The sequence below is a fragment of the Microtus ochrogaster genome, linkage group LG1 (assembly GCF_000317375.1).
Source record: "Microtus ochrogaster isolate Prairie Vole_2 linkage group LG1, MicOch1.0, whole genome shotgun sequence".
NCBI classification, from domain to species: domain Eukaryota; kingdom Metazoa; phylum Chordata; class Mammalia; order Rodentia; family Cricetidae; genus Microtus; species Microtus ochrogaster.
The window spans coordinates 29,776,970-29,802,384 of record NC_022027.1 but is presented as its reverse complement, the minus strand read 5'-3'; the positions used below and the strand labels follow the sequence as shown (position 1 = coordinate 29,802,384).

The window sequence follows — 25,415 nt, the reverse complement described above, 5'->3', positions numbered from 1 at the left end:
ATGGGATCCGAATTTTTCACTAACCAGCCCTGAACACTTACTTGTTAAAGCTCTTGCGTATGTTATCTTACCTTACAATAATCTTAGGAGGTGCTCTTCCTCGTCCAAGGATGGAACTGAGATCAGAGAGTCTAAGTAATGGTCTTAGTTCACCCACTTCATAGGCAGAGCGGCAGCCCCTCTTCTTCTGTTCACCTGTAATCCTATCAGATAGTATGACTGCAACTTTGAGGACTTCTCTAGGTCATTTTCCCCCCTAGAATCTGTGGTTACAGAGTAGCTCTTGCTCTGTTACATGAGTGTGCTCTTCGTTTTCCCATGGCTGATGGAATACTTGAGCTTTGTTGCTGGGTTAGCTCCTTCCTCCCAGGCCACCGGCGTAACTGTAAAACCTCAGGGTTTGTTGAGTGAAATCTCACAGACAGGTGAAGTCCTGAGGAGCAAACTGGGCCCGTGAGCTGGTTTGCCTGAGAGTGGCCTGTGTCGGGATGGGCTGTGTGACCAGCTCAGGCACGACAGCACAGGACTCCGCACATGGTGACCACATCTGAAGGACAGCTTGATGGGAATTAGCATGGCAGTCTAGCTCCCTGGTCCCACAGGTCTTGACTGGGCACTGGGAGGAGGAAATGATGTCAAGGGACTGGACTTAGTGAAGGGTCACCGTTGGGCTGGAGGCTGCTTATCTCTTGTCCTCTCTCTGTCCCCCTCCTCTGCCAGTATGGGCTCCATAGATGCTTGTCTAAATGTTTATTGGTCAGAACAATGAGGAACATAGCTGGAGTCGACGGGAAACCCCGCTGAGTTTTAGGTCCTAGGTTTTGAATCATTAGGAAATTATGAAGGGCTGAAGCTGAATTGGGAGTCTGGTTGGGGTGCGGCCACATGTGACCTTCACGGCTGGCACGTGTTGGGTTACCCATAAACGCTCGAAGCTTTAGCTGCTGTCTGCTGTGTATTTTGTACCTAATTCCCCCCCCCCCTTTTTTTCCTTCAGGTGAGTAGCAAAGATGAAGATTTTCTCGATCTCTCTGTTGACGTGGAGCAGAACACCTCTATCACCCACTGCTTGAGGTAACACTTGCGTTCGGCTGGGGTTTGTCTGAGCTTCTGCCCTGGTTGGTAAACACATACGGAAAATCCAGTCTCACATTTCTTCAAGATGTAATCGTGCTTTTAAACCAATATATTCTTTTTTTTTTCTTTTGTTTTTCGAGACAGGGTTTCTCTGTGGCTTTGGAGCCTGTCCCGGAACTAGCTCTTGTAGACCAGGCTGGTCTCGAACTCCCAGAGATCCACTTGCCTCTGTCTCCCGAGTGCTGGGATTAAAGGCGTGCGCCACCACTGCCTGGCTCCAATATATTCTTATTATTTTATATTTCTTCTCCAAGGGATTAAAAATAAACACATGTGGTCTGGAGAGGGGTCGGATGGAGGAAAGGATCAGGTGGAAGGAATTAGTCACCGTAGTTAAAACGAAAACTGTGATCTTTGATACAGATATATGTTTTAGCTCTGTGTGTGTGTGTGTGTGTGTGTGTGTGTGTGTGTGTGTGTGTGTGTGTATGGTGTCTGCATGCATGTATGTATGTGCATCTGTCTGCCTCAAACACATACTCATTCACATAATTAAGCTAATAAATGATACAAATGCTGATCATTGTTCATTTTCTTAGATGACCTCTTAAGTTAACACTTCTGTACTGTGAGAACTAGTGATGGAATTGCCTTTTCTGCAGTGTTTGTTACGCAGAGACTGACCATTAGCGTTGAGAGTCAGCAGTGAGCCAGAGTTTGACAGTATGCACCTAGGACTGCTGCAGATTGAACATGTTCACTTATGTATTGAAAATGTGTTCCGAGAGGCTGGAGGGATGGCTAAGGAGTTAAGTGGTCACGCTGTTCTCCCAGAGGACCTGAATTTAGTTCTCAGCACCCACGCCAGGCAGTTCCCAACTGCTTCTAAGTCCAGCTCTAGAGGGCTGCAATGCCTAAGGCGTCCATAGCCACATCTCCAGACACATACTCATAGCTGAATAAAGAAAGGAAAATGTGCTTAGATTGTTGCAAAGACAAGACTCCCCTTCCCCAGTCCCTTTTAACAGGAAATAGGTGCTTAGCATTTTCCTAGGCCTGTCCTAGACACAGGCTACAGTAATGAACATCAGAATGACCACGCTCTAAGGCCTGAGGACGTGGCTACTTTCGTCAAGTGGGACCACACCGATGACCCTCAGTGCGCTGAGGGAGAAGACTGCCCTAGAGTGGCTGAGGCTGGAGTTGTAGTGTAGACTGTGTGGTAGCAGTGGGCTTCTCCACATACAGATGCCAGAAGTGTGGGCATCTTATAGTAGTTATAACAAGGCTCTGTTGATTTGCCTCAGTAGGAATCAAGAGACAGGAGCTTGCTGGGAGGGGGTTCAAGCTTCACCTGAATTTGGTAGGTTGTAAGACTTGGAAGCTGATAGCTTTTCCATTGCCTAGGGGCCTAGGCCCTGTCCAACTCCCATTTCTTTCCTCTTCACTCTCAGAAAGAGCAAGCAAAGAGAGTTTGTAGGCTGGCCTTTCTCCAGCTTGGTTCTGTTAAGGGGCTGGGTTCTTAACATTCCTGTAAAACCACACCATCTTTGGATCTCCCTAAAACTTTATAACTATAGTGTTTGGATGCCCGATGTACTTGGCTGGAAAAAAAGAGAAAATTGCCTCAGTTTGATCCTAGGGCAAAGGACATCACCCATCGCTCAGTAGAGATTTGGGTTTGAAGCAGTACTGCCGCTTTCTGTGCCTCGTGGGGAGTTCCTGGACTGTTTGAAGGCAGGTGGCAATAGTAGATGCAGCACTAAAGCCAGGCAGAGAAAGTGCCAAGTGGTTAGTTCTGACTTAAGTCGTACTACAGAGGACTGAAACACAGGTTTCTGTTTCCATGGAGAAATGGGAGTATTGGTTCAGTTCTCCAGAAAGCAGGGCAGAGGCGGTTGGAAGGGAGTGTGCCGATCTCTTGTATTGGTTACCTTTCTCATTACTGTGATGAAATGGTTGGCGAATGAGAACCGAAGGGAAAAAAGGATTGATTTGGGCTCACAGTTTGAGGGTACGGTCAGTCACAGTGGGGAGGGCGTGGTGACAAGATCATGGCTCAGCCAGTCACGAGTCCACAGATAAAAACAGCGATGAATGCTCACATTCACCTTACCTTCTTCTTTTTCTCTTTCTGTTTTTATTCAGTCCCAGACCCCAGTGCATGCAATGATGCCTGGGTCATTTGCTCCCAGTTATCATCTCTGAAAATACCTCCACAGCTACCCCCAGAAGCATGTTTCTTAGATACCCCTCAATCCAGTCAAGTTGACAATAGAGATTAGCCATCATGGCTCCCAAACCGGCCTTTTAGGTCCATCAGATTCCTAACTGAACGGACAGTTCAGACCCATATTCCTGATAAATACTCCAGAACTTTATATAGCCCCCAAGTTAGATCTTGACTGGTTCACCGATGCCCACCCTCAAGTGTCATAAAGAGAAGTCTGCCAGCTGCTGCCCTTTACCGTCAAGAGCTCTGGGGTGAGGCCGCAGCTTCAAACCCTTCTGTCAGAAGAACCAGAGACCCAGGGTGGAGAACACCAGCACAACCATTAGCTGGGTTTTTGTTGTTGTTGTTGCTGTTGTTTTGTTTTTCTGCCAAATAAATCTTTGGATTAAGGTGGTTGCAGGGTGGCACACCTTTAATTCCAGCACTTGGGAAGTAGAGGCAGGCAACTTTTATGAATTCAAGGCCTGCCCGGTATAAATATACATAGTGAGTTTCGTAATAGCCAGGACTCAGATAAATGAATAAATAAATAAGTAATAAATAAAATCTTTGAATTGAGAGGACTGACAGTGGCATTGGCCTCCATGACTCAATTCGGATTGAATTCGTTTTATCTGTGTTTCAGTGAGGAGTTCTTTAGCATGCCCTGTGTTTTATGATGTGATGCTTCTGTCTTGCACTTATTTTAATGACTGCTCAGGAGTCAAGCTGAAGTCCTGGGATCTGAACTAAGTGCCAGCCCTCTCCTTCCAGAAGGGCTGTGGGCGACAGACTCCAGAGTGTACTCACTGAACTCTTGTCCCAGAGAAATAGCATAAATAACATCGAGAAAACAGACCGAGAGAAGTCACAAATCCACAGTGTTATTTGAGCCAAAAGCTCTGACTTCAGACCTCAGTGCTGTGTCCTAGGCAGGGGAGCAGCCCAGGGAGAGGAGTCTGAGAGAGGGTGAGCCCCTCCCCTACCCCTTCATAAAATTCAGCCGTGCCCATGCCCTCCAGCAAAGACTTCGACTGTGTTTGGTTTGTCCTGATTGTCCTCCCAAAGCCTTTCCAGAGTTTTGGCTCTTCTCCTTGAGTGCCTTTGCCTCTCCCTGCGGCAAAGAGCCTGGCCTCGTCTCTAAGAGCTCACATCTAAAAGTACTTTCTCTGCTCTTCTTGCTTGAAATCCTCTCTTGGCCAGAGGTCAGCCAGTGTCAGAGTGACCTTTGAATCCTCTGAGACCTTGCTCCACGAGAAAACTGATCTTTTCTGTTTCTACCTGTTTTAGAAAGTCAGTTTATGTCCTGAGTGTACACGCACTGTGATTCTTCCTGCTCGTCGCGCGGATCTCTCTTCTACGTAGCTGCCCTTCGTTTAGAGACAAATGAAGTTTCCACGCGAGTGACATGCACGGATTTCTTTCTTTCTTTAGTGAATTTTTTAGTGAGGGTACAAAGCAATGTATTCATTAGGGCATTTTCAGACACTGTACTTTGTTCTTATTTACCGCCCCCTCCCCCCAGCTACCCTTGCTGTCTCTCCTGCTCTTTTCTTGGTTCCGGTACGCTTCTTTCTGCAGGTGCTCCTGCTTTTGCCACGTCTGTCTCATCGCTTGTGTACTCCTGCCTGCTTCCCTTCCCTTAGAGCTCCCTTCACACACACACACACACACACACACACACACACACACACACACACACAGATTCCATATATGGAAAACTTATCTTTCTGAACCTGGCTTATTCTGATTAACATAATAATGTCCAGTGCCATTCATTTTCCTGTACATCATGATTCCATTCTTCCTTACGTCTGAGTAAAAGTCCTTTGTATATATGTACCACATTTTCTTTATCTGTTCATCGGTCGATAGACTTCTAGGATGGTTCTGCCTGTTGTGAATCGGGTAGCAATCAGCATGGACATGCAAGCGTCTCTGTGGTGTTAGGCTGGTTCCGTGCACTGCGGAGCAATTGGCATGGATATGTGCGTATCTCCCAGGTATACTGACTTGGAAGTCCTTCAGGTGTGAATCCAGCAGTGGCAAGCTGGGTCATTTATTTTAGTTTGTTTGCTTTTGAGGAACCTCTATACTGATGTCCTTCTTCTGTCCCTCTGTCTCTCCATTCCCCTCTTTCTTTCTATTTTCCTTTCTCTAACATTCAAGTCAGTGGTTCTCAGGTTTGGGGTGTATAGCAGACTCACCGGAGAAAATAGCAAAGAGAGAGGCATAGAGCACATTAAGAGCTTCAGTGAGTCTGCGGTTCTGTCGCGAGTGTATGTTCTGGTGATTCTAGTGCCGCCAACCTTGAGAAGCTCAGTTCCAATTCTTTGCTGAGATCAATGGCCCAGTGGCACCGTTGACACTGCGTGGGATGTCACTAGAAACATGGTCTTTAGGATCAGAACCTGTATCCATTTACATGCTACCATCCAGGTGAACGGGAAGAGCTGGTGGTGGAGCACAGTCTTGCCTGGGCTTTATCTGGGGGGATCTGATGGCCTTGACTGGCATGAGAAGAGGAACTGAGTATTGGTTGAGATTGCCTTTAAAATATGGAACACTTGGGGCTGGAGAGATGGTGCAGGGGTTAAGAGCACTGGCTGCCTTTCCAAAGGTCCTGAGTTCAATTCCCAGCAAGTGAATGGTGGGTCCCAACATCTGTAATGAGATCTGGTGCCCCCTTCTGGCGTGCGGGCATACATGCACGCATAAGAAATAAATCTTTAAACTATGGAGCACTTGGGATTGGAGAGATGGCTCGGCGGTGAAGAGCACTAGTTGCCCTTGCAGAGGACCTCAGTTCAGTTCCCAGCTTTGGTTCGGCAGCTCATAACCACCTTTTACTCCAGTTCTAGGGGCTCTGATGCCTCTGGCCTCAGTGGCCAAACCCACACTCGCCTGCACAAACCCACCCATCACCGTTTGCACAAATACAGACAGACAATTACAAACAAGACAAAGCTTCAAAAAGCAGAAACACAAAGTACTTAGAGGACAAAGCTGAGGTTCTGTGAAGCAGCCACAGGAAGTGGCAAGGCATTCAGAGCGCAACAACTTCCTGTTTCTTCTCTTTGCTTTTGGCTTTGTTGTTGAGATTTCTCTCTGACCCTGCAATGTACTAATTCAGCTAAGTTGGCTTGCAGGAAGCTTCAAGGATGTACTAATTCAGCTAAGTTGGCTTGCAGGAAGCTTCAAGGATCTGACTTTTAACTTCCCTCCCAAGCACTGCAACGTGTTACAGATGTGTCCCTTCCCACCAAAGCCAGGTCTGCAAGCTTGTAAGACAGACAGGCAATTTAATATCGGAGCCATCTTCTTGGCCCCCAACGTCATGTTTTCTAGTGCTTAGCTGGTGGGATAGGTGATCTAGATCCCTGAACAAAGCTTCCCAGCACTAGGGAGCATGGGTTACAGGTGTGTGTATGGTGTGTGTGTGTGGTGTGTGTGTGTGTACACGCTTCACTGCTGGAGACACTGTGCACATCCTGGTCCTGTCATAACCCACGACCGCTTGCAGGTCATGGGCTATGACACCGTTTACCCCAGTGTGCTTCTCCTGCAGTATCATGGAGATCATCAGAGGCATTGCCTAAGGATTTTCTTGAGGGCGCATGTGCGCTCCAAGCCTAACCAAGAAGCTCTTTCTCTCCAATTGACACCCACTTGCAAAGGAATAATTGCTCTTCTCCAATGGAGTCTCCTTGGATATACAAACTACACTTCAGGGTGGACAACACAGATGACTAAACTAACTCAGTGGCATTTTTGTAGGTTTTTTTTTTTTTCCTTTTGGCTCTTGTTGCTTTGTTTGGGCAGGTTTATTTTTTATTTTTAATCTTACTGGTCTTTTGCTTCTATATTATGGTTTCTGAGTTTTTTGTTACTTCTCTGAGTGTGTCTGTGTGTTGTATTTTTTTCTTTCTTTTTTAAAATTCTGGTTTGTTCGCTTATTTGACTGTTTTCTAAGGAGAGAAGGAAGGTGTGGCCTTGGTTGGGTCTAGGAGGAGAAGGAGGGAAACAAAAATAACACTATTCAGTGCTGGGTCTATTTTATTGACTTGGTTATGATTTTAATTGAGGCTGGCAAGGTGGCTCAGTGGGTAGGGATGCTTGCTGCCATGCCTCGTAACCTGAGCTCAATCTCCAGGTCCCATCTGATGGAAGCTGAGACCCAGGTCCCATAAATTGTCCTCTGGCCTCCACATCTGCATGTCTGCATGCATATATACACACACAGAATGAAAATCAAATGCAATAAAAACTTTATTTGAAAACAAGTATCTTAATTGAAACTATTAAAAATCTTCACATTCCTTGGGCATGCTAGATGTCTGTAATATGGGAATGCCTTCCCACCCAGGAACGGTTTTCCTCCACTTATCCAAGCTGGGGATGTCTCCGTGAAGCTTTCAAATTTCTTTATAAAGGTATGCATTTCTTATTAGATTTGTTCCCATGGTGAATCTTAAAATAGTGTCTGATTGCTACTACGACCCTTTTTAAAGCAACACAGAGCACTCTGTCCTTCCTCAGTCTTCTCCGTGCATCAGAAAGTTATTCCAAGTTCTAGAAAGATCTCTCGGATGCCTCCGGACTCTTTTTAACTCGGCATTGGAAAACCTCCCCCAACCTTTCTTGCTTGCTTTATTATTATTTTGATCGTGTTGTGAGCATAGAACCTCCCTAGGCATTCCAGGCTGGCCTTGAACCCTTGGTCCTCTTTGCCTCAGCCCCTGCATTTATAGATGTGCAGCACAGATGTTCTAAGAGCCACCAGGGTGACCTTGCAGGGCTGCTCTGCTTCTGCCACTGCCGGGCCAGCCCCTCGTGGCTTACCTTCCCTGTCCATTTTTCAGGTTCACTGTCAAGACAGCAGTCATGGTTCTTGTGGCATTGTGCCTCTGACCAGTGGGGACTGGGGAGGGTGGTGGCCTTTTAAAACTGGGCCTTTAAATCAACACATTCATCCAAATGCATGGGGCTAGAAGTGTTTCAGATGTTGAGACCGGGGATGCTCAATCAGTGAGAGCTTCTGCTGTATTTTATCCCGTCTCCGCCTACAGAGCATGTTTGGTTTTTAAGATGGAAATGCGTGTGGTTCCTTGCTCTTTGCTGTGCTTTCTCTGATTGTTCCGATCAAGGAAACACTCCCAAGTAAAATTTCCACAGCAGTTACTCGGTGAGGTCCTCATTTAGCTACGTTTGAGTCTGATTGCTCTCTAAGGACTTGAAACCTGGCGGTTCGTCCTGATTGCCTGTCAAGGATTTCCTTACCTCCCTACTTTTTCCAAGCCTTTCTCTGTAGTGCTGTTGAAAGCAGCGGTCCGTCCTGTGCTGAGGCCTGTTCGGGAGCCACTGAGCTGTGGGGGCCGTGCGGCTTCTGAGTAATACCTGAGGCTGCACTGTGGCCCTTGCACACACCCACGTGTTGGGCCTTACATCTGTGTCTCCCTGACACGCCTCCTCCTGTGAGAACCTGACTTGGCCATTGCCTCTTAGTGAAATACCTGGATCATTTCAGTACACATTTGTTTTCTCTCTGCTTTCCATCCTGGACTTTATTCTTCTGTTTTTGTTCATTCATTCATTCATTCATTCATTCATTCATTCATTCATCAGGATCAGGCTGGATATCTGCCAGAGAACAAAACAGACAAGATCTCTCTCTGCTCTTTTAAGAGCGCTCACTGTGTAATACCGAGGCTCAGAGTTCAGGGTCCAGCATCCAGGTAATAAAACCCTCATCTTGTGCATGCAGGTAATCACAGCTCGGAGGTGTGTGGAGGCAGGATGATGATGATGACCAGCTGAGAAAACATGAGCCTTGGGTTCGGGTAGAGAACATACCTCAAAGGAATATGAGGAGAGCAAGGCATCCGATGCCCTCTTCTGGCCTCTGTGCAGTATATACGTGTGCACATACACACCTTTAAAAACAAAACAAGCAAACGAAAGAAAGCCAACCACAGTGGGATCGGAGCCTGGCGGGGTTCCTTAAGTGGTCAGGGGAAGCCAGTGTGGAGAAGGGGTGGTTCACTGAGTTCTGAATAGCTAGCCTTCCCAGCCATGGAGGCCTCTCTCATTGCTGAAGGCACCCCAAGGCCCAGGAGGCCCAGGTGGCCCAGGTGGCTGGATCAGGAAGAGGCAGAGTAGAGTAGGAGTCAGGGGTCCGATGGCCAGGGCCTGTGGTGTGGGAGATGGACTGCAGGAGGAAACTTTAGGAGAGGGGTCTTAGCAGGGGATCACCTCTAGTGGTTTTGACTAAGCTACACTTATTTGCACTGTCTCTGTTGGAGTATAGTTATTCTCCAAATCCCCAGGACCTAGCAGCTATCTGGAAATTTAGCAAATGGGTAATGACTTCCTTTTGATGTGTACTGTGTAAGTGACAGATCATTAGCACCAATTTCTGTTTAATAAAACCTGATCATTCTGCTTCTGGAAGACTGTGAAGAAGGACATGTCAACAGGCATTTTCAAAACTGCAGGATAGTACATTCTAGATATTGTTTTTAGCCTCTTGAAGCCGGCCACAGAAATGCAGAGTTGATCCGGAGAAGAATAAAAAAGGCTGCGGCATTTAGAAACTGAAAACTCTAAGAAGCAGGCAGAACCTTCTGATGAGATGATACCCAGACAGCCACAGTGGCCTTTGTTTTTAAAAGGCAGTTGACTGAAGTGCTTCTCCTGGGGCATGTGTGTGTGTGTGTGTGTGTGTGTGTGTGTGTGTGTGTGTGAACAGGGGTGGGTGGAAAGTCTCTGCTGCGTGTGTGTGTCTGAGTGTGTGTATGAGAGAGTGTAAGAATGTGAAAGTGAGTGTGTGTGTGTGTGAGTGTGTGTGAATGAGTGTGTGTGTGTATGTGTGTGTGTGTGTGTGTGTGATGTAGTCTACACTGACCTCAGACTCTCTAGGTGGTGGGTGACCTGGAACCCCTGCTCCTCCTGCTTCTCCCTCCCTAACGATTACAGGCGCACAGCACCACACCTGGGTTACACAGCTCTACCAATGGATCCCAGGGCCGCAGGCGTGTGCTAGGCAGGTACTCCGCCACCTACGCTAAACCCCCAGAGTCTTCTTAGGGTTTCCTTAGCTGGCTAGAAGGGCAGTTGTGTGTAGTTAGTTCTGATCTTTGAGACGTGGAACCGCTGAGATGCCATTTTTACTTAACATAGAAATGTCACTTTGGATTTTATGGTTTCCTTTTGGGGACCTCATGATGTAAGAGTAGGCTTTTGCTGTAGATGATATTTTTCTGCCTACAAATATTGTTATTATTACTGAACATTGACTTTTCCCCTCCTGAGTCTGTTAGAAACTCTAGTTTGTATCTGTCCCAGTCCCCTTAAATACAATTTTGTTTGGTTTTGTTGGGGACAGGGCTTGCTTTTGAACTCACAGTGTAGCTTAGGCTGGCTTCAAACGCCCCATCCTCCTACCTTTAGTTTCTGGATTAGAGGTGTGTGCCAACATGCCTGGTTTACATCAAGCTGTATTTCCAAACCGCTCATGGCGAAGCCATAGCCAGGCCTGTAGACATGTTCTAATGGCGTGGCAGTCCCAGCCTTAAGAAGGCTCTTTTGTGATTATTGTTTTCCCCACGTTCACTTGGAAATTACCCTTCAGGTAATAGGGGCTTTCAATGTGGAGCATTAAGTGCGTCTGGACTTTTTTAAAAGGTGAAAATATTTTTCTCTACAGAGACTTCAGCAACACAGAAACTCTGTGTAGCGAACAAAAATATTATTGTGAGACGTGTTGCAGCAAACAGGAGGCTCAGAAGAGGTGTGTGAGGGGCCAGGTGGGGGTAGGGGAGTGGGAGGGTGGGGAGGAAGGAGGGGAGGAAGAGGGGGTGGCTCCTGTCAGAAGGGATCTCAGCTTCACAGGGCCTGGGAGTCAGTGACCTTCCTCATCAAGAAAGCCCGGATGGGAACACTGTCCTGGGGAGCTGCTGTTTGTCAGTTTGCTCCTTCTTTTAATCCTCAGCAAATACCAAGTGTACCAGATCCCATGCTGGTAAGCAAGTAGGGATGGGATATGCTCACTGCCCCCTTGGGATTACAGATAAACTGTACAAGGTACTTTTCATCCGGCACGGCACACAATACAGGCAACATTGTTGCTTTTGGCTGTGGACCTTGGCCCTCTTCTTTACAGCCAGAGATTTAAAAAGTATGTTGTTTAATAAGGAGCTCTGAGGCAACTATGCATTAGTAGGAGGAACAGGGATACACAAAAAAACCCAGTCTTGAAAAACCAAAGCAAGCAAACAAACAAAAACCTGTACATATCTTCCTTCAAGGCCAACCCCTGTAGCAGGCAGCAGATACTGTGTGTTAGTGGACATTGACTCTGCTCCCATCCTGAGGCGCTTATTCTCTCTGTCTCAGGCAGCCTGGGTCTACCTGTATGGCATGAAGGCATTTTCTGTTCAACCGGGAGGTTTCATGCATTAAAATGACATATATTTTTGTGAAATATGGAGGTTTCCTATAATTACTATTTATCTACTGATTTGTTTTTATGAAGCAGGGTCAGGCTGGTCTAGAACTTGCCCTCTTCCTTTCTCCACCTCCTTCCAAGCATTGGGATTATAAGGCATGTACCATCATGTCTCTCCCTAGAGATGTTTGGATCTTATTTTTGTGAAGAGGCCTTTTTGCCTTAGTAGATACCTCAAGAAATAGTCTCTTGAAATCGGTCCCTTTTGAACAATACATACTAAAATGTGCACAGGTCCAGCGGGGTTTGTGCTAATTCAACACACTGACCAGTGTGGGTAGGGTTAGGGTTGGGCGAAGAGAACAGGGTGCTTTTCACGCTCGCCATGTTATCTACATGATCTGTTCCTGTGTAATAGTTTGCCCAGGAATGTTAATTAATGGTCAGATAGTGTGTGTGTGTGTGGAGCTGTTTATGTAAGGTTGGGACCAGAACTATTCCTCCCCGGGCAGTATTCCTCAAAGCCTTCAGTGCACGATTCTGTGTGGAGGCTTTCGAATGGGAGGAAGCCTTGTTCAAACTTGACCATAGCCCCCACCCTCCAATTGACTAATGCAACCAGGACCTGGGAGTTTAGTTTGTGAAAATAGCCGTAAAGTCACCCGTACACTCTGGAAACACTGACAGTGAGAACCATGGCACAAAAATCACAAGAGTGAGGAGTGGGCAGGAGCCTGGCACTTCCTGGTGTTTGATGTCCAGGTATGTGCCAGAAACTTCCTCCTGTGAGTCTTTAGCGCCTGAAGTTCTGTCTGGGTCATTTTGCCCCGTCCTTTTCCCAGCTCCCTTTTCTTCATTTCTCAGCCCTCCTGTCTGGAGGATATCAGGGAGTGGACTGTCTACGTGCATTCCATTCTGCAGGCAGAGGCAAGGCAAGAGAATGTCTGCCGTGACCGCGTGGAGATGCTCGGTCCTGTTTTTCTCTTACTTGGGTTAGCCAAGGTTGCAGGGTGTGCTAGTCTCCGTAGACAAGCACACCTTTCTGCTTGTGGAAAGCCTGGATACTTGCCAGGCCCCTCCCTGCTCTTGTTTGTGTAGGCAATAGTGTGTATTCTTCCTCTACTGGGCGCTGGCCACAAATAGTTTTCTGTTCCACGCTCTCTTAGGATGAGGGTAAAAAAGCTGCCCATGATTTTGGCCCTGCACCTGAAGAGGTTCAAGTACATGGAGCAGTTGCACAGGTACACCAAGCTGTCTTACCGGGTGGTCTTCCCTCTGGAGCTCCGACTCTTCAACACCTCCAGTGATGCTGTGAACCTGGACCGCATGTATGACCTGGTTGCTGTCGTTGTTCACTGTGGAAGGTAAAGTGGGCTGGGGGGACAGGTTTCTGTCATAAACACAGGGTTCGCCCCTTTATCAAGATAGACCCAGCTATGCCCTTACGGGACTGCAGTAGTCCTTCTGGAAGTGCCACACAAATTCATATTGATCACCCCCAAAATATGCAGAAATGCTTAATCTGGAGGTGTATCCTAAGATATACAACGTTACCTGACTTCAACATGTGGTCGTCATCAAGGGTACTTAACACACACTAAGACTAGGCGATGTAATATTATAGTACTCCTGACCCATGTATGACGTCATTAAGAAAAGAACATGTCAGTATGGGACACAGGCCTGTTCACAGTCAGACCTGTAAATGCACATGAAATAACATGAGAACAATGATAATCCAAATGTTCTATCATTACAGGAAGTAATTTTATCTCCTTTGCATAGAAATGACGCAGGTGATGGGTTTAAAGTAACATGGAAAAATAAATGCTTATGCTGTGATTTTCTTTGTATATTTTAAGGATTTATTTTTTATTTTAATTACATATAGGTGTGTGTCTGCATGTGGGTGTGTGCGTGCGAGCTCCAGCTGAAGTTACAGATGTCTGTAAGTCACTTCCCGTGGGTGCTGGGAACCGAACTTGGGTTCTCTTGACTTCTGAGCCATCTCTCCCCCCCCCCGCCCCCCAATTTTATGTTTTACAAAGCTATGTGTAGGTGTTAGCAAGATGACTCAGCAGTTAAATGAGTGTGCTGCTTTTCCAGACCCGAGCTTAATTTCAACACCAGTGTCCAGTGGCTCATAGCCCCCCGAAACTTGGACTCCAGAAGAGCTAACACTTTCCTGGCCTCAGCCCCAGGCACACAGACACACGTAATTAAAAATTAAATATAGAAAACCACACATGCATAATATATGCTCATGTGTATATATAAAAACCACGATCTGAAACGTATTTTAATATGTATGAATCAAACCTGGAAGCAATAGATTAGATGTAATAATTTTGTGGCATTTTGATTAATCAGAAATCCGTTCTTAAAAATGTTTTTATGCAACTTTCAGCATGTTCCCAATTCTATTAAAAAAAAAAACCACAACCCTTTTCAAAAGAAAGATCACAGTATTTAATGTGTGTGTGTGTGTGTGTGTGTGTGTGTGTGCGCACCTCAGCCTGAGAGTAGATGTTCAAAGTCAGCCAGTGTTAGCTGGCTCTCTCCATCTGCCGAGTGTTCCTGGGGAATTGAACTCAAGTCGTCAGCCAAGTCTACCTGCTGGGATTTCTCCATGTTCTACAGTAGGATTTACAGGAGACAGAGAAAGGAAGCCTCCAGGTCTGAAGAAGCAAAGGGCTTTCCTGAACGTTCTTTGCATATTTAAAAAAATCCACACTTCTCCCGTGTGTTTATGTGGTCGGTTTGTTTATAGCCGATGAGACCCCACCCCGGCACCTTGCTCTTTTGTGCTATTATAACAAAATACTCATCTGAGTAAGTTTTATATAACATGGGCTATTTGGCTCATAGTTTTTTTAGGCGGGTAAGTTGAAAGCCCCAGAACTGCTCTCTGGGTTCTCTTGTCACTAGGACATGGTAGAAGACATCATATGGGGAAAGAGCCCAAGACAGAGGAAAGGGCCTGAGCTCTGTAACAGGTCCACTCTCATGTGGGTGGAGGACCAAGAATTAAATGAAGAACTCATAAACTTTGGGGTTCACATTCAACCAATAACACCAAGTCCCAAGAGAAGGGGGAGGGACTTTGTCTTGCTCACTGTTTTTCTGTGTCGTAGGTACACAGTAATTCCTAATTTTTTAAAAAAAATTGTTTATTTGTTGGTTTGTTTCTTGAGACAGAGTTTCTATGTGTAGCTTTGGAGCCTGGCCTGGAACTCACTCTGTAGACCAGGCTGGCCTGGAACTCACAGAGATCCGCCTACCTCTGCCTCACGAGTGCTGGGATTAAAGGTGTGCGTCACCACCGCCCGGCAGTAATTCCTCATGTTAACTGCATTTGAATGCATGCTTTCCCCACTGGGCTTCTGCACTGCACCTCCCTTCCCCCCATGATCAGCATAGTCAGTGCCCAGTGCTCTTCAGAACTGTACGCTTAGACCAAAACTAGTACACAGTTCTTTTCATTTGGAAGCGGCATATCTCTGTAGTGCCCAGGCTGGACTGGACCTCCTGCCTCCGTCTCCGGTTGCCAGTGTTCCTACTATACTTGATGACATTAGATTTTTGCATTGATAATTGGAGCGTTATAAAGAAGGGACTATTTACCTGGTGACTTTCTCTCCTTCATTCTTCTCCAGCGGTCCTAACCGTGGACATTACATCACCATTGTGAAGAGCCATGGCTTCTGGCTGTTGTTCGACGACGACATTGTAGAGGTGGGTATGCAGGTTGCTCTGCCGTGGGCACAGGGTAAAGAAGGAGTTTGGGGTGGGCAGCTGTTGTAAATGGTACCTAAAATAGCCCTGCTTTTCACTAGTAAGGAAATATCTAGATCACAGCCATGTACTTCAGGTATTTATTTTTTATTTTATTTTTTGTAAATTCTACCCTCAAAGGTGGGATCTGTTTTAGCCCACTGGGTAGCTGTTTTAGTCACCTAAGGGGATGAACTCTGATAAGAATGGAGGTTCTTCACAGACCCCTCAGATTACTATCTGAGAGACAGACTTCCTAAATTTTTTTAAAGGACATCTATGTACATTTACGGTTAGATGAAAGGGTTGTTTTTTTCCCCCCATCGGTTTGCGTCTGTCAAATCTATAGAATTAACCATTTGCCCTCAAAGGTACCTAATTGCACTCTTACACCAACTCATATTTCTTTACATTTTAGATTTTGTTTGCCCAGGAATTGTAAGAAATAATTACAATATTTTTTTTCCCTCACTGCAGAAAATAGATGCTCAAGCTATTGAAGAATTCTATGGTCTGACGTCAGATATATCAAAGAATTCAGAATCTGGATATATTTTATTCTATCAGTCGAGAGAATAACCTAGAGGAGCGTGGGACTAATTCCTGCGGGGGAAATACTCAAAGCACTAGAGCCTCGTTTCTCTGCAGACCTTCCTCTTCCCCCGCCCCGCGGCCCACTGGCGTGATCACTGATGCCCACTGGTCTGGCCGTGTTAACCTTCCTTCCTTTGTGTTCTTACATGCAGCACTACTCCTGGGTTTGTTCTGGGCTGAGGCAGAGTGAACTGCAGTCAGTTTCCAGTTAGATGTCGATGACTGAGATAAATGTTCTGCCGCTTGTCATGTCTGACTAAGCTAGAGTGGCTTTGTCTGTAAATGTCACAGCCCATTTGGAGTGTTTGTTTGGCTTCCCGAATGGTTTCCGGGGTCTCCTTCCCATGCATTCCTTTGACATATCCCTGGAAGCGTTGCTACCCGCTGTTAGCTTGCCTGCCTCCTCTGACGGCAGGGGATAGATGTGCACCCGTTAAGGCTGCAACCATAGCTTTAAGTTTGTGCAAGTGAAAATGTTTAAACACGAGTGGACGTCGATGCCAAGATCATCCTCTGCCTTGGAACAGGGTGAAGCAAGGCTGTCGATGGTGGCCGGCGTTTGCACCCAACTGTGCTTACCTAGCTGGTAGATCCCAGGGGCTATGGATCTACGACTACGAAGCTCAGGGCAGACAAAGCCAAGAGGAAGATGTTTTTGCGGATAGTGAAAAGTTACTTATCTCTCTACCAAAAGCCAAGTTTCTGGGAAGCAGTGCACCACTGTCCCTTTTCCGTGACCGCTTCCTCCTGTCAGGTCCCGTGGTTGTGTTTTTCTCAGATCTGGCACTGCTAAATTTTTCCAAGTGGTCTTTCCAGTCCTGCTGATGGATTGCCATCAACGGTATCGAGGTTGAGATACCCGTTGGCTGCCTCTGGTACATCTCTCTCGTTAGCCAGTTAATGCCAACCTTCTTCCTAGATGAGGAAGATGAATCAGAAACCCTGTTCACCTTGACAACCATCAGCAGATTGTACAGCTTCACTTTTTTATTTAAAAAACAAAAACAAAAAACCTTATTCAGTCTGTTTACGGGGGCACTGGTGAGTTCCGGGGCTAAAACAAAACTCTCCCTGAAGGGGATGCTGGAGTTAGTGGATTGTGAAATGGGTCACAGGAAGTGTTAGGGGGTGAGTGGAGGGATGAACAAGATGGCGGCTGGTTCTCTGGCTCAGATTCCTCTAGGACAGTTTCCTGGGAGACCCTCATCTCACTATTTTTCCATTTTGTTATGTGTGTATTTATTAGAGCATTTGAATATTGGTACCTTTTATCAAAAGGGTTGATTTGGTGTTTTACTGTTAAGTTAATCTTAGTTTTCCTACAATGAGTCATAGATCTTGGCCTCCTTTGGGACGTCAGCTGACTTCCATACACTAGAATATACTGTGAACGTGTTATGTTGTGACCTAACACATCGGCGGATGAACATGCAAACTCTTGGCGTAATGTGAACTAAAACTGCAGTTGAAGATGTCAGTGGCCATTTGAGGATAGCACTTTATCTAGGTGAAAACTGGACTTCTTATTTTTGAAATATCTTGAACTGTTTAGGGCTCAGCATGCCGATCTTTCATTTGATCATGCTTGAACGGAGGTGTTTCAGCCTTCCCTGGAGAAGGCGGGACAGGGTCATTTCATATTGTTGTCTTTTGCAAATGGTGAAAATGGGCCTTGCTTTGGTTAGAGGCAAACGCATATTTATAAATACTTTGTCTCTCCCACACCCCATGAAGCATATTTATTAATCACTTACCTTGGAGGTGGACCTTTATTCATTGAAGAGAGGACTTTCTAGTTGGAAGTGATTGGTGGAGGGAAATGTTGGTCCCACATCCAGCCCATATATTTGACTGTGGCTTACACAGGTTAAGAAAATGATTATTGGTTTCTAATACATTTGGAACTGGTCATAGGACAAAAGCTATTAAAATTGTCTTTGAAACAACCCTTGAAGCTAATTTATTAAACAAAAATGTTTCAATTGGAAGTCCAAATGCTATTATAAGGTTCAGCACAATTTTCTTTTCTTTTCTTTCCCTTCCTTCCTTCCTTCCTTCCTTCCTTCCTTCCTTCCTTCCTTCCTTCCTTCCTTCCCTCCCTCCCTCCCTCCCTTCCTTCCTTTCTTCCTTCCTTTCTTTTTTTGGTGAACACATAAAGCTTTCCCCAGTAATGTAACCAAAGTCATTGCTTTTTTTTTTTTTAAAGTTAAGTTAAAATTCAGTATTCATGAAGAGGTTTTTGGAATAGAAAGAGATAAGCATGGAGACTATTGCACTGACCTTCAGCTGGTTGTGGTGCAGGGCTAAAAGATTGGAGAAGGACCAAATACAAATCTCCATCAACACGCCATCGGTTTTTAAAACGTAGGACTATCTGGTAATTATTTACCTCTTTCTCAGTAAAGAAAACAAACTCGAGGCAGCTCTGTTCCACCCCCCACCCCCATCATTTTTCTTTTCATCGAAAAATCATGTTCTAACTTGCCGTCCCTGGTTCCCAGCGTAAAGCAGGGGATGACAATGGAGGCGGAGCTCGTGAGACCACTCCAAGGTCACAGCGATAGCACAAAGACCCAGCAACTGTCCCCTAGATGGGGGTTTGTGTGTTCTTTCTCCAGCAGGAGAAGTAAGCCTGCTGTGTTTCTCTTAATTTCTGCAATTGCTGGGTATTTAAAAAGAAATTACAGTATCTTTAAAGAGACTTAAAAACTTTTTTAAAAAATGAGATGTTTGGGGTTTTTTTTGGTTACTTGCTAGTTTAACATCTAGATGCTGGTACAGTAGGCTAAAATCTTCCGTTTCAAAGCAAGCTTTAGTAAAATGGTGACGCGTGTAGTGCTGTCCCATTGCTGTGTTTTCTCCATTCCAAGCCATCATCAGGTAGACTGGCTTGAAGAGAGCCAGGAATAATACAATCAGGGTGTCAGTCTGAATAGGGAGCCATCCCCCTGTGCTTTCCAGTCCTGGTTAGATTCTGGACTGATGGAAAACGACAGAGATGGTCCCTGTGCGTGTGTTTTCATGGGTCCCCTTGATCTCATGGGCATGTCTAACTCGAAAGTTTGTTCTAACTGGCGATTAAGGCTTATTTTAGATACTGGAGTGTAGCTTTATTATGGATGGATTTTATCTTTTAAACATTTCATTTTGATCAATTTTGTATATTCATGTGTATTAAAAATATTGTGCACTAAATGTTTTCTCCTGGTTTGTTGTGACCTGGTCAGGGCCTTGGCCAGCACCATTGTGATCAGCTCATGCAGATGGCATGGGCCAGAGGAAATGATTGCCTATTTTTCTGCCTAATTAAATTTCTGTTTTCTAGTATTACATTAACTTATTTTTGGCTCCTATTTCTGTAACCAAAATAGTGACTGTATGTGTGTGGCATTCACTTGATTTTGTTGCTTTAAAAAAAAAAAAGCTTGTAGTTTTTATTTAAAATAATCTGTATCTTTGTTTTTTTTTTTTTTTAATGTAACCAACTCAAGCACTTTAAGCAATGTTGTCCCATGAGGTTTCATTCACTTCAACACTCTGCCTCTAGAAGTGTTTGCAAGAAAAAATAATAAAATAGGACCTATCTTTGTCGAGAACCACATCTAAGTACTACCACACATGTGACCTTCATGTCCTTGGCATCCTGAGTGAGCCAGTCGCGACTTCCCTATGCAAGGTACCACTCTGAACTGAATGTTGAAAATGGGAAGGAGATTCTGCTTATTAGATCATGGAAAGGCAGTGGCTCAGTCGAGGCTGATGAAACCTATGTCCTGGACAGAATGTACTTCATTTCTTGTAACAGGAGCTAGCAGCTGCTGTTGAAGAAACAGCGCCCCGAGAAAAATCAGTGGCAAGAATGTGGGCGCCAGCTAGTTAAACTTCACAGTACACTTTCTGTGCTTGATCTTGTTAGTTATAACATGCTATTCCTAGATAAGAATGTGGCTCCCAGCTCTGGAGTTGGATCAGCACTGGTTTCCAGCATCTGAACCTTCTGGCCTGATTTGTGGGGGCCCTCACCTCAGGAATCTAAGCCGGGTGCAGCCCTCTTCCTCCTCACGTACATGAGTACGGATCATTCACTCTGCCCCGCGGTTGAGAGTGAAGCCCACAGTTGTCGCAATCTGGGCTTTTCTTCCCAGCTAGTGACTTCAAGGGGGTCCATGTATGAACTGGAAATTGTGACCTGAGTCCATGACTAGGTCTCAGTATGGAAAGACAGCCGTACAGGCCAGGTCTGTGGGTAACTGTAAGTCTCCTTGTTCCTGCATATTCAGTTGGGCTCATGCGCTCAAACCGGACTGGGCCAAGCAGGCTGTTGACTTCCAGGACAACCAGAGGAACGGAGACCTCGGGAATAAGATTTTCTTTCCTAGGCTTTGCTTTTGTCCCCTGTCAGATGGGCTTCAAGTGTTGGCCTGTGGCTACAAGCCACACAGGTAACTATTTCTGGAGAATGAGAAGCCTCCCTCTTCGTCCTGTGTTCTTTTGTTTTCATTGGTGCTTAAAACAGCTCTTAACAGGGCCGGAGAGGCGGCTCTGTTACGAGCAGTGGCGGCTAGCGGCTCTTGCAGAGGACTCACGTTTGCTTCCCAGCAACCACATGGCTTCGATCCACCCATAGCTTCACATCCAGGGTTTCCCAATGCATGTACACAGCGAATATGCACACATCCAGACAAAACACTCACACGCAAGAAATAAACCTTAAGTAAACAAACAGCCCACGCCTCTGATAGGGAACCCCATTGCCAGGGCTTCATCCTTACAGGAGTGTGAGAGACATTTGCTGAGTCTCCTTTCTTGAGGGGAAGTTTTTGTTTCAGGGACAGTACTCAAAGCAAACTACCTACTTTTCCTAACTATACCCCAGGTGGAGGGATTCTTAATTATTTAACACTTGTAGAGACATAGAAAGATGAGACCAATGGGGTTCCCCCCCCCCACACCTTCCTGTTTCTTGCCTCAGAAAAGTTTTTTTCTGTATGGAAAAAAACTTTAAACTTTGCAATACCACACATGGGGCAGACAGTGGTATTTGGCCTAGGCGTCCCTGTACAGATGGCCCCCAAGCAGCCCTGTTCTCTTCCTTGGAGCCCACTGTCTCCTTGCTGCTTTTGGCATTGCCTTAGCTTTCTTTTTTAGTTCCCATTGCTGACAATAGCATTTTAAACAAAGTGAGAACCCATTGTGTTTCACTAATGGGGTGGAGTATTTTGCCTTTTCATCTTCTGATAAAAGAGTCAACATTCTGGTAGTTGGAGAGAAGGCTTAGTGGCTGAGAGCTGGTACTGCTTTCCCATAGGACCCGAGTTTGGTTCCCGGCAACCGTGCCTGTCAGCTCACATGTGCCTGCACCTCCGGCTTCAGGGGCATCTGGTGCTTTTGACCCCAAGGGCATTCTCACCACACATGTGCACATACACGTGATTAAAAATAATTTTCTTTTTAAATCATCCTTTTGGAAGTCCAGACAGTGGCTTTTGTGAACTGAATTCTTTCCTAAACCACTGGTTGGCATTACTACCAAGTCCGTAGCCTCGCTCCAGACCTACCAGAATGAGTCAAGGCCTCAGAGTCTTACAGCTATATGATCAGTAGTTCTATTGGCTTTTACCCAGGGTTGGTATTTTTAGGTGTCCATCTGAGGTAAACTGCTTTGAACTACACATGAGGGACTTAAAAACAAATGAAGATGAACTTCATTTTGGTGGTGAGAGGCCAGGGTCAGAAATGACGTGAGAACATGGAGAAAAAGAATGCTTGATCTCGTGTCCGTTTCCCACGTGGTTGTAACGTGTCAACCTTGGGACATCGTGTTCTAACACAGGTTCATCCTCCGCCTTGCCTCTCTCGAGAGCGAGCATGCCTGTTGTACGGGAGGCAGGAAGGCAGGCGGGTGTCACAGGTTCTGGTCCTGTTTGCTTCACCTCCTCGTGATAGTAGGGATTTGGAGATGAAGATGGAGATTTGGATCTCACATGGTTGGAAGCAAAGTAATTCCACGCTTGAAACCACTGTTTTGATATATTCAGCCCTGTCCTGTGAGCCAGCTGGACTGTACTTACTTTCTAGAGACTGTCTTAATGAAACTTGTCAGAAAAGTCATTTGCTGAGCCAACTAAAAATGACCACTGAAAGAATTGTAGCATGGGCTTGAGGTTTTGTCAAAGAGTTGGGGAACAAGGTTAAGACTCATTATTGCTTAGCTTCTAGCTTTGAGGTCCCCTGACACAATTCAGGTTTGGTGTCCCCACCTTTAAGGGACTGGGATTGTATCGTAGGCAGTTACTGTACCACTGAGCTACATCCCATCTCTGTCCTCAAGAGTCAGATGGGACCCAGGGCACAGATGCTTAAGCATGAAGCACAGCTCTAAAGTGATAAAACTAGTAATAGGTAGTAATTCAAAGAAATTAAGCCCCAAGGTCCTCTGGCATGCACACACACACACACACACACACATACACGCACACCATGCACACATCATTATATACACACAGGCACACTACACATGCATACACCACATATACCACACAGGCATACCACGCACACACGGGCACACCACACATGTACACACCACACACATGCACACACACACACACACACTACACATGCATACAGCACACACATACCACACAGGCACATCACGCACATGCATACACACCACACACATGCACACACCACACACACACATCTTCACACACACGCAGGCACACCACACACACACACCACATACACACACACTACACATGCATACAGCACACACATACCACACAGGCACATCATGCACATGCATACACACCACACACATGCACACACCACACACACATCATCACACACACGCAGGTACACCACACACACACCACATACACACACACACACTACACATGCATACAGCACGCACATACCACACAGGCACATTATGCACATGCATACACACCACACACATGCACACACCACACACACACACACATCATCACACACATGCAGGCACACCGCATACACACACACACACACTACACATGCATACAGCATGCACATACCACACAGGCACATCATGCACATGCATACACACCACACACATCATCACACACACGCAGGCACACCACATACACACACACACACATACTACACATGCATACAGCACGCACATACCACACAGGCACATCATGCACATACATACACACCACACACACACACACACACATCATCACACACACGCAGGCACACCACACACACACACTACACATGCATACAGCATGCACACACCACAAGGCACATCACGCACATGCATACACACCACACACATGCACACACCACACACATCACACACACACACACACACACACACACACACACACACAGAGTGAATGAGCTTCAGTTCTCCACCTGGAGGCCAACTCCAACATACAGAGACCCACAACGCTTTCTCTTTTCTTCGAGAACTCCTAGGCACAAAGACAGCACTAAAATGAGATGAGAAGGGAAATCCCTGCTGACAGCTGGGAGCCAGCCTGAGAAAGCTGCACCTCAGATGCTGTCAGGGACTGGCCTGCATCTCAGAGCTAGGCCGTGGGGTCTTCTTGCTTGCCGTAAGCAATCTCACAGAACAGCATCCTTAGACAAGGTCATGCTGTGACCATGATGAGGCCAGACAAGAAATGTGTCAACTTCATAATTTTCTCCAAGCACAGGCAAGAACAAGGTCACGGTGTAAATGGTGAAATGCTCGCATTGCTCCCCGAGTCTGAGTGAGGGGGGCTGCTGTTCCCACTATATCTCCAATTCCCACTATATCTCCTCTTGCATCTGACCCAGATAGGAGTAGCAAGATATACAAAGAAACATTACTATTTCCAGGATGGTACCGATCCTGAAAAAACATTGTTGCCCTCCTCCACGATCTTAGCCAAAGCCCCGGGCTCTAAGGCTCTAAAGCCCCTTAATAAATGCCCAGGGTTCTACATGACACATGGTCTCTGCTGCAGTGAGTGCTGGGCGTATCTCAGTGCTGTAATTGTGTGTATAGTCTGGCTGGAGGGTGAGGACAGGAAAGCCCTGGAAGGGGAGGTAAGCCGTGTCCTGTGCCTTGCTGGTCTAAGAGGAAGAAAAACCACTGTGGAATACACGGTGAGTACGGTGATTCTTGTCTGAGGGCTTGGTTGTGGGGGTCCAGCCTTCCAACTTTGCATAAATAATGAGTTTAGTCTTTCCTACCCTGTGAGGGTATATACAGCATATACCTCCACATCCATTCTTGGCTCAGATGTCTGTCTCCAGAACCTTTGAATTTGCTCAGGCACCAGAATCCCCACTGGAGGAGCTGAACCCTGAGGCAAGGACTTGAGAGCCTTCCCCGTGGATTCCCACTTGGCCTCAACAGACACTGTCTCAGTCTCTCTGATCTTACTATGTACTCTCAGAAGCTTTCCATAACCCTAAGGCTGGACTTGGATCAAAAGGTGACTGTAGGGGCCACCGGGGACTCAAGTGTAGGGTCTGGTGCCCTCTAGTGAGAATGGCCTAAAACACCCCCGAGTTTCCTCAGAAGAGCAGTCGCACAGGAACTTGCTATTATTCTAGACACAGTCCGTCTATGGGATTTCTGCTAAAGAAAACCCCCAACTAAAACATCAAGCCAGCGACTGCCGTCATGAAAGCAAGCGAGGATGCAGTCAGGTAGCTCTTACCTTTCTGCAGAATGAGGCCATGGAGCAAGAGACCCTTGGGAAGACAGTGGCCCACGGAGTCTGTGCCCTGCTTGTCTTTCAGAACGCGGGCCTCTTGGGGCTGTTGAGTGACACACAGTCATGACATGCGTGGGGTCTGCGGCTCACTGAGATGGAAGAGTGAGAGAGAATGACTCCACTCTCATTTAACCTGCTAATGCTGCAAAGAAAACTGGTGGAGGAAGGAAGGGAAAGGGAAAAATAAGAACTGGATGGAAGGCTCGTATCAAAGACCTAGGGGCCACTCTCTTATTTTAGGAAGTGTTGGGAGAGAGTCCAAAGTAAGCCCATGAAGGGGACACAGCACAACTGCAGTCCTTGGTGTCCTGCCCAGGGCCAAGAACTGATTTCTGCTGTTCAGCCTTCAGATGCAATGCTTTCTAATCTATGGAACTTTGCTAACAAACATTATATGGTGAGTCAGTGAGATTGCTTAGTGGGTAAAAGTGCTTGTTCCAAGCCTGACAACCCGAGGTAGATTCTCAGGCCCCATATGATAGGAGGAAAGACATGACTGCTCTTTTGACCCTCTCTCTCTCTCTCTCTCTCTCTCTCTCTCTCTCTCTCTCTCTCTCTC

At 46.1% G+C, this 25,415-nt stretch overlaps 1 protein-coding gene across 2 annotated transcripts in view; it reads left to right on the top strand.

Moving 5' to 3' along the window:
• Window positions 1–16,861, top strand: part of Usp46 (ubiquitin specific peptidase 46) — a 70,595-nt gene extending 53,734 nt beyond the window's left edge. For both annotated transcript variants that reach the window (XM_005359343.3, XM_005359344.3), the window contains 5 exons: window positions 998–1,074; window positions 10,995–11,078; window positions 12,902–13,099; window positions 15,392–15,470; window positions 15,987–16,861. In XM_005359343.3, coding sequence (XP_005359400.1) covers window positions 998–1,074; window positions 10,995–11,078; window positions 12,902–13,099; window positions 15,392–15,470; window positions 15,987–16,088 — 540 coding nt within the window. In that variant the 3' untranslated portion in view covers window positions 16,089–16,861. The remainder of the gene's footprint in view (window positions 1–997; window positions 1,075–10,994; window positions 11,079–12,901; window positions 13,100–15,391; window positions 15,471–15,986) is intronic.
• Window positions 16,862–25,415: the final 8,554 nt, after the last annotated feature.